Source organism: Hordeum vulgare, chromosome 5H, assembly GCF_904849725.1.
Source record: "Hordeum vulgare subsp. vulgare chromosome 5H, MorexV3_pseudomolecules_assembly, whole genome shotgun sequence".
Taxonomy (NCBI): Eukaryota; Viridiplantae; Streptophyta; class Magnoliopsida; order Poales; family Poaceae; genus Hordeum; species Hordeum vulgare.
Window position 1 is genome coordinate 522,283,200 of NC_058522.1, and position 12,554 is coordinate 522,295,753.

At 45.2% G+C, this 12,554-nt stretch overlaps 2 protein-coding genes across 3 annotated transcripts in view; one reads left to right on the forward strand and one right to left on the reverse strand.

Annotated features, from left to right (window-relative positions):
* Positions 1-222: 222 nt before the first annotated feature.
* On the forward strand, positions 223-2,801 carry LOC123398244 (aspartyl protease family protein At5g10770-like). The gene is made up of 2 exons (XM_045092736.1): positions 223-764; positions 1,352-2,801. The coding sequence occupies exons 1-2, from the start codon at positions 548-550 to the stop codon at positions 2,674-2,676; spliced, it is 1,542 nt and encodes a 513-aa protein (XP_044948671.1). The 5' UTR covers positions 223-547; the 3' UTR covers positions 2,677-2,801.
* Positions 2,802-7,071: 4,270 nt separating this feature from the next.
* LOC123452131 (protein Iojap-related, mitochondrial) overlaps positions 7,072-12,554 on the reverse strand; it is a 6,582-nt gene continuing 1,099 nt past the window's right edge. Inside the window, exons 3-5 of one of the 2 annotated variants that reach the window (XM_045128718.1) lie at positions 11,405-11,502; positions 7,465-7,571; positions 7,072-7,337 (exon numbers count right to left, since the gene is read on the reverse strand). In XM_045128718.1, coding sequence (XP_044984653.1) covers positions 7,503-7,571; positions 11,405-11,502 — 167 coding nt within the window. In that variant the 3' untranslated portion in view covers positions 7,072-7,337; positions 7,465-7,502. Of the gene's footprint in view, positions 7,348-7,464; positions 7,572-11,404; positions 11,503-12,554 lie in introns of both variants that reach the window. The other variant, XM_045128717.1, reaches the window with a different exon arrangement.

Below are 12,554 nucleotides of genomic sequence, written 5' to 3' on the forward strand. Positions count from 1 at the left end.
TACGTTAACTAGTGATCCCCGCGCGACGGCGCGAGGACTGGATCGAGTTGACGAGATGCATGCCACCAGCGCCGGCTCCATTGCGCGTCTTCTTCTTCTCTCCTGTTTGCGCCCGTGATTCTAAACATTTCACAAAGCTACAACATTGCAGTACTCCCGTGCTCCCGCCGGTCGTCCATGCATGCATGCGCCCCCACGGTCTCGCTTTCTCTCTCACACACACATCACATGCATCCATCAAAGTGACAGCGTATCCTCCGATCTCTCCCTCTCTCCCCCTTCTCTTTGTTCTCTTGTGGCATGTGGGCGCCCTCGTCGACCTCGAGCATCCCTGCTCAGAACTACGCGGACGCCTGCCGGCCGATCCCATCCATCTCCACGGCCGTATGTGCATTCTCTAAGTACGTATCCTCTCCTTCTCTCACATTCACATTCTCTTGTCCGTTGCGCGCTTCCCCCTTCCTGCTTGGTCGCTAGCATCGCTTCCCTCCCTCCCGCGAGGTCCACTCCACAGTAGCCCGGTCAGTGCAAGCCGTCGTCGGCACCAATGGCGGCCGCTTCTTCCAGCTCTGCTCGCGGGCGCCACCTTCTTCTTCGCCTCCTCGCGCTTCTCGCCGTCGTTGGTAATGCGGCCGCTGCCGGCAGCGGCGCCGTCGTCGTTGGGAAGAAGAGCGCGGTGCTGCCGCTGAGGGAGTTGGAGTGGGGTGCTGCTGCGAGGAAGATCCAGGGCCGCTACGCGCAACAAAAGAAAGCTCAGATCCTAGGTAAGTATAGCAACTTGTTTTCTTCCCTTCTACTACTATGTACGAATTGTACCTTAGATTCGACTTATCTAAAAGCGTGGTCGAAGCATTCCTCGGCAATTTCATTTTGAGATATAGTGGCCACAAATTCACAATCCACTATTCCCTGAAAAAGAAATATGTACGGCCACCGATCGATAAGAATTTGAGGTGTTTTTGAAGAACAAAAATGAGAAGCCATGAACAGAGTGACAAGGGTTTAAGTGTCGACATGGGCTCAGTCTTACAAAGATGCATGGTCTATATTCTCTGGCAGCCGTACCTCGAGTTTTACATTTTATATTTTCCGGTGGCCCTTCTCGTGGTTAGCTCCTCACGTCACGTGTACTACTACGTACTCTGCTGACACTGAAAACCATACCATACATATCCTGAATCCAACTCATGATCCAGTTCCAAAAATCGGATAAGAAAATTTCAAAACGGAAAAAAATGGATAAGAGAAGCAAATTGCATGCATGTACGTACGATACTTGTAGAATCTACCGTTTTCTGATGCCTGATGGGCACTTACACACTCTGTCACTGCTCCATCTCATCTTCTCCAGGAGAGCACAGGAAAGCAGAGGGAGCAAGAAGAGCAACCACAGTGCTAGAGCTGAAGCACCATTCTCCGGCCACCATCTCCAACCAGCCCGCCGGCAGCGAAGGATACCTCAGCCGCCTCCTCGCTGCCGACGCTGCTCGTGCTGCCTCGTTACAGCTCCCCAGGGCAGCGTCCATACAGTCCCGCCAGGCGGCGGCCCAGGTCCCTCTGACCTCTGGCATTCGCTTCCAGACACTCAACTACGTCACCACCATCGCGCTCGGCAAAGACTCCTCGGGCGCCGCCGCCAAGCTCAACGTCATCGTGGACACCGGCAGCGACCTCACCTGGGTGCAGTGCAAGCCCTGCCGTGCCTGCTACGAGCAGCGGGACCCGCTCTTCGACCCCGCTAGCTCCGCCACCTACGCCGCCGTCCCGTGCAACGCCTCCGCCTGCGCGGCCTCGCTGAAGGAGGCCACCGGCGCGCCCGGATTCTGCGCCAAAGGCGGCAGTGGCGAGAGATGCTACTACGGGCTAGGCTATGGCGACGGGTCGTTCAGCCGCGGCGTGCTGGCCACGGACACGGTCGGCCTCGGCGGCGCCAAGCTCGACGCCTTCGTGTTTGGCTGCGGGCTCAGCAACCACGGCCTGTTCGGTGGCACAGCGGGGCTCATGGGCCTCGGCCGGACGGAACTGTCGCTGGTCTCCCAGACGGCATCCCGCTTCGGCGGCGTGTTCTCCTACTGCTTGCCGGCGACCACCTCCGGCGACTCCACGGGTTCCCTCTCCCTGGGCAGCGACCCATCCTCCTACCGCAACACGACGCCCGTGGCATACACCCGCATGATCGCGGACCCGGCGCAGCCCCCTTTCTACTTCATGAACGTCACCGGCGCGTCCGTCGGCGGAGCCGCGGTGACCGCGTCGGGGCTCGGCGCCCGCAACGTGCTCATCGACTCGGGCACGGTGATCACGCGGCTGGCGCCGTCCGTGTACCGCGCCGTGCGCGCCGAGTTCGCGCGCCAGTTCACCGCCGCGGGCTACCCCGCCGCGCCGGCGTTCTCGCTCCTCGACACGTGCTACAACCTGACGGGCCACGACGAGGTGAACGTGCCACTGCTGACGCTACGGCTCGAGGGCGGCGCCGACATGACCGTGGAGGCCGCCGGGATGCTGTTCATGGCCAAGAAGGACGGGTCTCAGGTGTGCCTGGCGATGGCGAGCCTCCCGTACGAGGACCAGACGCCTATCATAGGGAACTACCAGCAGAAGAACAAGAGGGTCGTGTATGACACGGTGCGCTCTGGGCTAGGTTTTGCTGACGAAGATTGCACCTACAGCATGTAACAAAAATGGGAGCAGAAACTACTGAGAGTGGAATTTTATTCAACTGTCTGCAAAATGTAACTTAATTAAAATGGAGGTTTCTTTTTTCTCTGAGAATGTATGCCAATAATAGACATCATTGTGTATGTTGGTTCAGTCGTCCAACATGCTTATTTTGTAGCAACTCTATGAGTTGCTAGTGGTCACCGCTCACGAAACTTAATATGTAATCATGTGCAACAAAATAACCCAATAGGTATGTTTATTAGCCTATTATTTTTATCCTCTCAATAAGCAAATTCATTTTTCTTACTCGAACAAATGTTCATCATGATTTTATATTAAACACACAATACATTTCATATTCATCTAATGACCATCATGATATCAAATTGACATCACAACACACCATATAACTAGTTCGCCACAATATAATACACCATATAGCTAGTTCACCACCACAACACAATACACCACATAGCTAGTTCACCATACCAAAGAACACAAGCACCAAGTTTCACATGTAAGAGCATCTACAACCAAAACTTGCAAATCTGACCCCTCAAACGCAACACTGGTCGGTCACGTCTCAAATAATGCATTCTATAACCGGACACCTCAAATCTCATACATCAAATCTTACCTACTAATAAAGCAAATAGTGCTTCTTCCGTACGTCATCCAAATTGCCTTTAAAGTTGACTAAAATTACCAACCAATGCCATATAAGTCATAAAAAACGTATCAAACAGGAAAATCTCCGGACTGGGCCGGCCCATGTAGGCACCTCCTATATTACGCTCTGGGCGTTGGAAAAAGATGCAGCACACCTGTTTGGGCCGGCCCATGCGTGGGCGCCTGTTTTTTTAGTTTAGTTTTTTTATTTTTCTTTTAAGTTCAATTTTGTTTTTCTACTTTTAATAATTTAGAACTTCAAACAATTTTTATCAATTTTAAGAAACTGAGAATTTCGAAATAAAATATTCAAAAAAACATTTTTTTGTGAATTCAAAAACTACTCAGGAGTTTTGAAAAATGTTTGCATATAAAAAAATGTTTAAACTTTGAGAAAATGTCCATAAAATAAAAAATTCAACGATTTTAAACAAAAGTCTGTGTAAAAATCTAAAAAACAGTTCGGGCCTCTGTTTTAACTCTCATTTTTTATTTTCATTTTTCTGTTCCATTTTTTAATAATTTAGAACTTTGAAAAACTTTTGCAATTTATAAAACTGGGAATTTTGAAATAAAAGTTTGAAGAAAATATAAAATGTTTGGTAATTCAAAAAATGCTAAGGATTTTTGTAAAAATATTCGCATATTCAGAAAAATGTTTATAATTTTGAGAACAATGTTGGTGAAAACAATAAAAGTCCATGATTTTCAAAAAAAGTTTGTGTGTTATTTTTTGAGTGCAATTGAAAAAAATGTTTGCTAATTCAAAAAATGGCCATGCATTTCAAAAAATGTCATAAAATTCTAAAGACATAATATGATCAGCACCATTGGAGATTATAAATTTTTTTCTTCCGTTGCAACGCACGGATCCTTTTGCTAGTCCATATAAACCATGCAACTACTACGTTGATGCATACACACATTGTCCGGCTACTCCATCATTATTAACATGCCGACGGACTACCAAAATTTGGCATGTTTGGCTATGGTGGACATCAGCCACGGCTTCCCATGCCCTTGTCGTCCTTCTCGTCGAAGTATCGGTCGAAGCTGGATCTGCTCGTCGTCGTAGTTGTGGACATCAGCCACGGCTCCTCCTTCGATGGCAGTCCGGCCATTTCGCAGACCGCCCGATTATGCTCTCGGGCGAGGGCGTGCGTATTCCCCCGTTGTCGTTTCTTCAAAATGCGGGCGCGGATGGCTTCCTCCTCTGTGGTTGCCCGTGTCGCCGCATCAGTCGCCCGTGCTACTCCATCAGCCACCTCCGCCGCCGCCATCTCCTCCCCGAGACAGGCCTCGACAGCCCTTATCCTCTCCTTCCCACAGCGGCTAGCCCATTCCCGATGGGACTCGAAATATGTCGGACCGATGATGGGGAAGGAGAGATTTTCCCACCCGACGGGTCCTTGATGATCCCTCCCCAGACGAACCAAACGCCCATTAAGCGGACGCTATGGAGTTGCGGTAGACAGATCCTGCCGTCGGTCGGGTGTTGTCCTCGCGGAAGCGGCAGAGTGCAATGCAGCTACAATATGTAATGGGAGCAGAAACTATTCAGAGTAGAATTTCATTCAAGTCCTTGCAAAATGTAACCTAAAAATGGAGATTTTCTTATTTTATGGCAATGCATGCCAGTGTTTCTCTCTTCTTCAGTAATAGTGTGAAGTCTTTCGTATTACTCATGTACTACCTCTGTACCGTAATATATGACATTTTAGCAGCTCAAAACATCATATATCTACCTCTGTACCATAATATATGACGTTTTAGCAGCTCAAAACTCATATATTATGATACGGAGGGAGTAGAATATAATAACAGTCGTGCGAAACCGTCATGCAAACGGTTAAAACTCCCTTCGCTGACACAGTTTTGAACCATTGTCATCTTGCGAAGGTGTGCCATAGAGAGATCCATCGCGCATGGTCCAGATTAATAGTCTGTGATAGCTCATCAATCATACCCGGTAAGCACTGAAGTGCACGTGTGTGATTCGTAGAGTTTTTTCTTGCGGGTGATTGGTAGAGCTATCACATGCGCTTTTTCAGCGTATGTCAAACCGTTGTCCAGAACACCATTGTGTATGATGGTTCATTTGTCCAACATGCTTATTTTGTAGCAACTCTATGTGTTGCTAGTGGTCATCGCTCACGAAACTCAATACATAACCATGTGCAACAAAATAACCAAATAGGCAGCGAAGACGCCGCCTAGCACTTACCAAGCAGTGCTGCCCCCCCCCCCAGATCGACTACTCTACCCAATGTGTCTTTGGATCGTAGAGAACAGACACAGAGATATCAGAACACACACTAGAACCAAGAACCTTAGCCTCCAGAAGGGATTCGGAGGTAGAATCGATGGAAGGGCTCCGCCACACCATCAAGATCAAGGAGACTCCAACATCAACCATCTCACCATCTATTCATCTCTTTGTAATACCAAACCCTATGTGGATTGGTACGTTATTACATTGATCACACATCCATGACCGCCCATGTTTATCCCTATGATGCTTTCTCATGGGCCATGTGATTAAAGCATCAACACATTTATTAACTAATTAGCTTATTGATTGATTTGCATACCCTTGACATAAAATTTCATGCCTTCCTTCACATTTATTTTCATATAAAAAGATGCACTTTGGATCAATCTTCTGTACAATGGTTGGATGCTATTTATAACAATTTGAGTTCCATATTATCTCTATGGATACTTTCTCATCCTTCTATGGATGCTTTGTCAAATTTAAACTGTCAAAACGTCTTGTACTAGGAACAGATGGTGTATAGAATATTGCCTTGAGTTATGTGAAAATTTATGTGGCCCTAGAATCTCTCTTGTAGAAAATATGATCAGAAACGTCACGACTCACGAAATTTACGGATTGTTAGGGTATCAACGATGATACTTTCTCCGTTCCTAAATATAAGTCTGTAGAAAATTTACCAGGGGATTGCATACAAAGCAAAATAAGTGAATCTACACTCCAAACTATGTCTATATAAATTCGTATGTAGTATTCTAGTAAAACCTCTAAAAAGACTTATATTTAGGAACGAAGGGAACTCAGTCCATTATTTGTTTATTAGTATACCACAATAACAGGTTGCGTTGTTTATACTCAGTCCATTACATTAATAGGTTGAGCTGAAACGTCACGAAACGTATGGATTGTTAGGGTCTAAACGATGATACTACTGTATATTAATAAGCTGAGTTGTTTATACTCATGCCGCCGCGCCGGCTGCACGATATTCTCGACATAATGCATGACAGCACAGCCACAATCACCACAACCGCAATAGCCCAACAGAGGCCTTCTCCAGATGTAGCTGGATCTTGGTTTCTAGTAATGGAAATCGGAGGGGGAAGAACCTAGGTGAACCCTGGACCTGGGATTTTGCCACAGGTCTAGAGGTCCAAACCAGACCGGACCACTTGAATCTAGAGCTAATATGATGGCACATTTCATCACCAGCCGCAGCTGCTACAACAAAACTAGCAAGACGGCCGGCTGCACCTCAGCTCCAACCTTCCGGCAGCTAACAAACACTCCGTCCGTTTCTAAATACAAGTTTTTTTTTGAGATTTCAATATGAACTATATGCATATGTATATAAACATGCTTTAAAGTGTAGATTCACTCATTTTACTCCGTATGTAGTTCATATTGAAATCTCTAAAGACTTATACTATTTAGGAACGGAGTTAGAAGTTGCAGCCCAAACAAACACACCCTAAATTGTCCATCGTATTACCTTGGCTTCACGATAGTATAGTATTATGATTACCATCCATCAAATGGGTGAATACCAAAATAAAAGAAAAAGAAAACAATCTTGTCTTGAACTTGCAAACAACAAAATGATAAAAGATAACAGAAGCAAACTTGACAAAGAGACATCCTGGTGTCATGAATCCAGGTGGTCTCATTCACAAGCAACCTTGCAAACTTATCCTTCAAGGTTCTTGACACAAACAAGCTTGACGCTGCCAACCTAACAAACCCTGCACACAAAATCGTAAATACATCTTTTAACTCAAATAAGATTTCAGGGCCCGTGGTGTAACCCTGTGGTTCGTGGACGATACATCCAAATAAGATTTTAGGGTTGGAAAACTGACCACTACAGATGATGGATCATGGCCGCAGCACATTTAACTCAAATGCTCTTCATGGGTTTCTGTGACAGGTCCCTGCGGCGCGTCTTCACAAGTGAGGTCTCCAACTCCTGCAGGGAAAAGAATGTAAGACGAGAAACCGTTGAAGTCCGACCAATTTTATTTTTTACTATTTCTGCCTGCTTGCGGCTATAAAAAGGACCATCTAGCACATCTCAAAATTCAGACCAGGCATGAGAAAAAAGGTAACCATTGGTCTTCATCCCTCATTATCCAATTAAAACAACATGAACTATTCTGGGCCTCTGATCCATTCAACTGTAAACAAATTCTTCAATGGGGAATTCTAAAAAATGCATAATGTGCACAGCACATTTATCTGTATACTTTGATATTTTTTATATCCATGTGTACTCTAACCTTGGAAAAACAAAGATTAGATTGTTTCACTAACAGCGGAGGTTGACAAGCAAAGGATGCGTTGTGAATAGTCTCACCTCTAACTATTCAATCTATTAGTTTCCACTGACATAAGGTGTTGCCTGGTTTCTCTAATTATCTAAAGCATCTTTAATTTTGCTGTGAGCCCTACCTAATGGTCAAAAGTAAAGCCAAGGGTTCACCTGGCAGCAATGAGATAATATTTGTGTACTTTTATTATCTCATTGCTGACCAATGGTCGAACGCGGGTTGGAGAGGAGGGAGGAACCTCGATGGGAGGGGGCGCCCATCAGCCGGTGGGCCACCAAGCTGCCGCCGGACCGAGCATCAGGGAAATAGCAAAGACCATGCCCACGGTCAGGATCTAGGCGGCTCAGGTAGCACCGTCACGGTCCATCTGCCGAGCCTGCCGGCAAGCCAGGAGCGTTGTTTGGTCCCGCTAGGGCTCAAGGTGATAGAGTTATATTCTAGCCCATATATTTTCCCCCATTGAATGGCGTCACCGCGTGGACAAGACCTGCTGCCGCCATCAGCCACTCAGGCAAAGTCCAGCAGCGACGGCGCTAGGGTTTTGCCACCCGTGTCGAGCAACGCTGCGGCCTTTTTTTTCTTCACTTTGTATTTCATTTAATAAAATATTTTCCCCTTGATCTTGAAACAATATGGGATCTTAAATTCATCATCTATCAAAAATCCAAAGAAATCAGAATTTCTGTCTAGTTATTGCTGGGATATGAAACACCCTGCTGATAGCACATGTATAAGCCATATAATCACCACATAGAGCCAATCTCCCTAAATGATTGGAAGATCAAGGCCTCCTAGGAGTTGAATACTTACAGAGCAAAAGACATGCAATTTCACATGGCACAGCATTGTCATTTCCTTCAGGTTGGCTGTTAACTTAAATACCTAAAGCTTATCTAAAGTATCTGTTATTATGATTCTCAACATTCTAGACTGCTTAATCACTGCATTAATTTGAGCAGATAAATCTATTTTGTTAGATTTAATACACATAAGAGAGCTTAGTTCACTACTTAAAAAAATGTTTAGAAAGAGCATCGACTCTCTGGCTAGCTTTTGGAATCATTGTCACTAAAGTCCATGGTAAGTTTCTACACATCTATTTTCTTCTCTTATAGAATTTTGTATTCAATCCCGGCATAACGGTAATGGCAATTCCATTATACTGGGATTAAGTACTCACTTCAGATAAAGCATCATTAACGCCAATATTGCTAAGAGCATAGAGGATTACAAAGTATTCATATTAAAACGTCAATTTCACAACATAGGCCCTGTTTGGATCCTAGGGTTAGAGTTAGAGTTGGTTAGATTGAACTCATCTAACCCTCAAAAATCCAAACAGGGTGGGTTAGAGTTGGTTAGATGCATCTAACCCACCTAAAAAATCTAACCCACCCAAGAGGTGCTTTTTTGGGTTAGAGTTGGGTGGGGCGCAGAAAAAGTTACTTTTCTCTCTCCCTCCACCACACAAAATCCTAGATAAAGGAGCCAAATGATTGGAAAAATGCATTTATTGGCAATCTAACCCTTCCATCCAAACACCTCTTTGGTTAGAGTTAGTTCAGGGTTAGTCTAGAGTTAGAATCTAACTCTAACCTCTAACCTGTTGGCTTTTGAACGTGCGTATGCAGCTGTACAGGCGTGCCTACGCGATTCTTGCTTCGGCCGGCTACTTGACGGAACTTGCGTAACTAGCGACACGAATAAAACTGATCGATGGATTTGATGGCTAAAGGCCCGCGTCGAGCCTTTGCTTTGTATTGCTTGTCGTTTTTGTGGTGTTACAATCAACACCCCTAGGGTGTCTTTTATACACGTCCACAAGGGACTATGGAAATAGACTAGGACTAGGAATCCTAATACTACTAGGACTCGCTTTGACTTTCTTTCCTAATCCTAAAGAAACAACATGATTAACTTCTACATTCACCTCCTTAATCTTGTTGCTTGACTTCACTTCTTGCACTCCGACTACCCGGTTCATCACGAAAGGAGCAAGCACATAGATACCCGGTTCCACCATATCCGGGAGTGCATTGAAGAAGGGTTGATCGAGGTTCAACATGTGAACACGAAAGACCAACTTGCCGATATTTTCACCAAGTCCCTCGGTCGACAGAAGTTCATCGAGATGAGGAGGAAAGTCGGAGTGCAAGAAGTGAAGTCAAGCAACAAGATTAAGGAGGTGAATGTAGAAGTTAATCATGTTGTTTCTTTAGGATTAGGAAAGAAAGCCAAACCGAGTCCTAGTAGTATTAGGATTCCTAGTTCTAGTCTTTTATACACGTTCACAAGGGACTATGGAAATAGACTAGGACTAGGAATCCTAATACTACTAGGACTCGGTTTGGCTTTCTTTCCTAATCCTAAAGAAACAACATGATTAACTTCTACATTCACCTCCTTAATCTTATTGCTTGACTTCACTTCTTGCACTCCGACTTTCCTCCTCATTTGCAACTTGTGAAATTGGCGCTTCAGCACTTGTGCCCGAGCCTTGGTGACGCGATCTTCTCCGATCCTCATCTTCTTGAGTGCGTTCCACGCCTCTCTTGCCGTCTCGAACTCCGCCAATGTCATTAGCACGAAATCCGACACGGACTGGGCTATGGCGGCCATGGCACCTTCGTCGAACTCGTCATCGACGTCGTCGTCCGTGATTGCCTGCCACACTCGAAGGGTTCGGAGAATAATTTTCATCTTCACCGCCCACACACCATAGTTGGCGTCGGTGAGCATCGGGTACTGGATGGGGATGTTGCGATGCGCCTGGACGTTGGCGCCGCTCGTTCCTCCACCACTGGTTGCTGACTTGACGCCCTTCTTCACCTTGTCGCCGTTCTTGTTCGCCTTGGCACCGCCCTTGCCGGACTTGACCGACTCAACGTCGTTGTCCGTCATCGTAGATCGTAGATCGTCGAGGCTCTGATACCAATTGTTGGCTTTTGAACGTGCGTATGCAGCTGTACAGGCGTGCCTACGCGATTCTTGCTTCGGCCGGCTACTTGACGGAACTTGCGTAACTAGCGACACGAATAAAACTGATCGATGGATTTGATGGCTAAAGGCCCGTGTCGAGCCTTTACTTTGTATTGCTTGTCGTTTTTCTGGTGTTACAATTAACACCCCTAGGGTGTCTTTTATACACGTCCACAAGGGACTATGGAAATAGACTAGGACTAGGAATCCTAATACTACTAGGACTCGGTTTAGCTTTCTTTCCTAATCCTAAAGAAACAACATGATTAACTTCTACATAACCGAGTTAGAGTATCCAAACGGGGCCATAAAGGCACCAAAGAAATATTCATTATGAGATTCGCATACATGCAGTTGCGTAGTTACTTCAGTAACACAGAATTTATTATATCATAAATATCAATGATGCATTTGCGCTTATCAGTAATCAGACACACCTGATACCAACTATTATGGGAGAGAACAACAAAGAGATGTAATATGTTTGGCTGACCTGAACAGAAATGTTAGGGGACACCGCCTTTGTCCAAATACTTTCCAAATCATAGTACTCTCTTGCTCTTTCTTCAAGCGCATGGATGATGATACTTCCTGAGGTTAATTGTTCAGAACAAGTGCAGAACATAAGTGATTAACACAGGAGCCACTTCAAAGAAAGGTACACCATGATTACAAAATTCTAAAACACAAGAAACTAGCCTTCAGAACATGAGATACTGACTTCAAAAAACTTAATCAGAATTAAGGTACTACCATTTCAAACCTCAAACTAAAGAAACTAGAGATACCCCATTTATTTCTTTTTTCTTTGACCAGAACTGTGCCTGAGCCTCGAGTATCTTTTCGTTCATACATAGAAAACAGCTCTACAACAGAAGCCAAGCGGCTAATCACACAGCTGACATCGGCATCAAAACAGAAAAGCAAGAAGCACAAAATGCCAGCTGCTATTCCCCGCAACAAATATTACTGACTAGAGGCTACCAATCTCCACAGTCTGCACCTTCCCTTAATTTTGATTCCTAGACCTTGAACCAATGTCCGAGGGTCGAACACCCTTGGGCACAGTAAATCCAGTGTTCCCAGATGGACCGCATAGTTCACAGAAACAGAGTTACTAAGCCTTTTCACATGTTTGCTGGAAACATGACCCAAAAGGGTGTCCACTAATCATTTAAGACGGAATCCAACTGTGTCACTGTCTGCTGCACTCTTATCCAAGACAAAATCTTCAATGAAATTCGTCTCACGAACACGCATGAGCACAGTGGACAATAAATAAACCCTCGCTCTTGGTCGGGAAAGGGAAAGGGACACCCTAATAGTCATTACATGGGTTCATCGCTCTAAAGGCTCAGCTGTCAAACAACAGTTCAAGGAAGCTAACCAGCTAATGTACTTGGCTTTTAGAGGTGCCGCTAAATCAAGATTACTTCCAGCGAATTTCCATGGTGGAAGCCTGGCATAAAGCCTTGTACGAGGAAGTTACCGAATATTTCCTAGAGCTGGTCCAAAACCATGCAAAAAGAGGATAGTAGCATGGGAGCCACAAATCGTAAGGAGTAAATCTGGTCTAGACTCTAGAGATAAGCCTCTGTCTTAAGTTTCCTTTTTCTTTAAAGTTTACATGTTTAGATTTGACA

Excerpts from the sequence above, each read along its gene's own strand:
- LOC123398244 (XM_045092736.1), top strand. The coding sequence starts at position 548 with ATGGCGGCCGCTTCTTCCAGCTCTGCTCGCGGGCGCCACCTTCTTCTT. Across the intron at positions 765-1,351 it reads AAAGAAAGCTCAGATCCTAG|GAGAGCACAGGAAAGCAGAG; the intron begins GTAAGTATAGCA and ends CATCTTCTCCAG.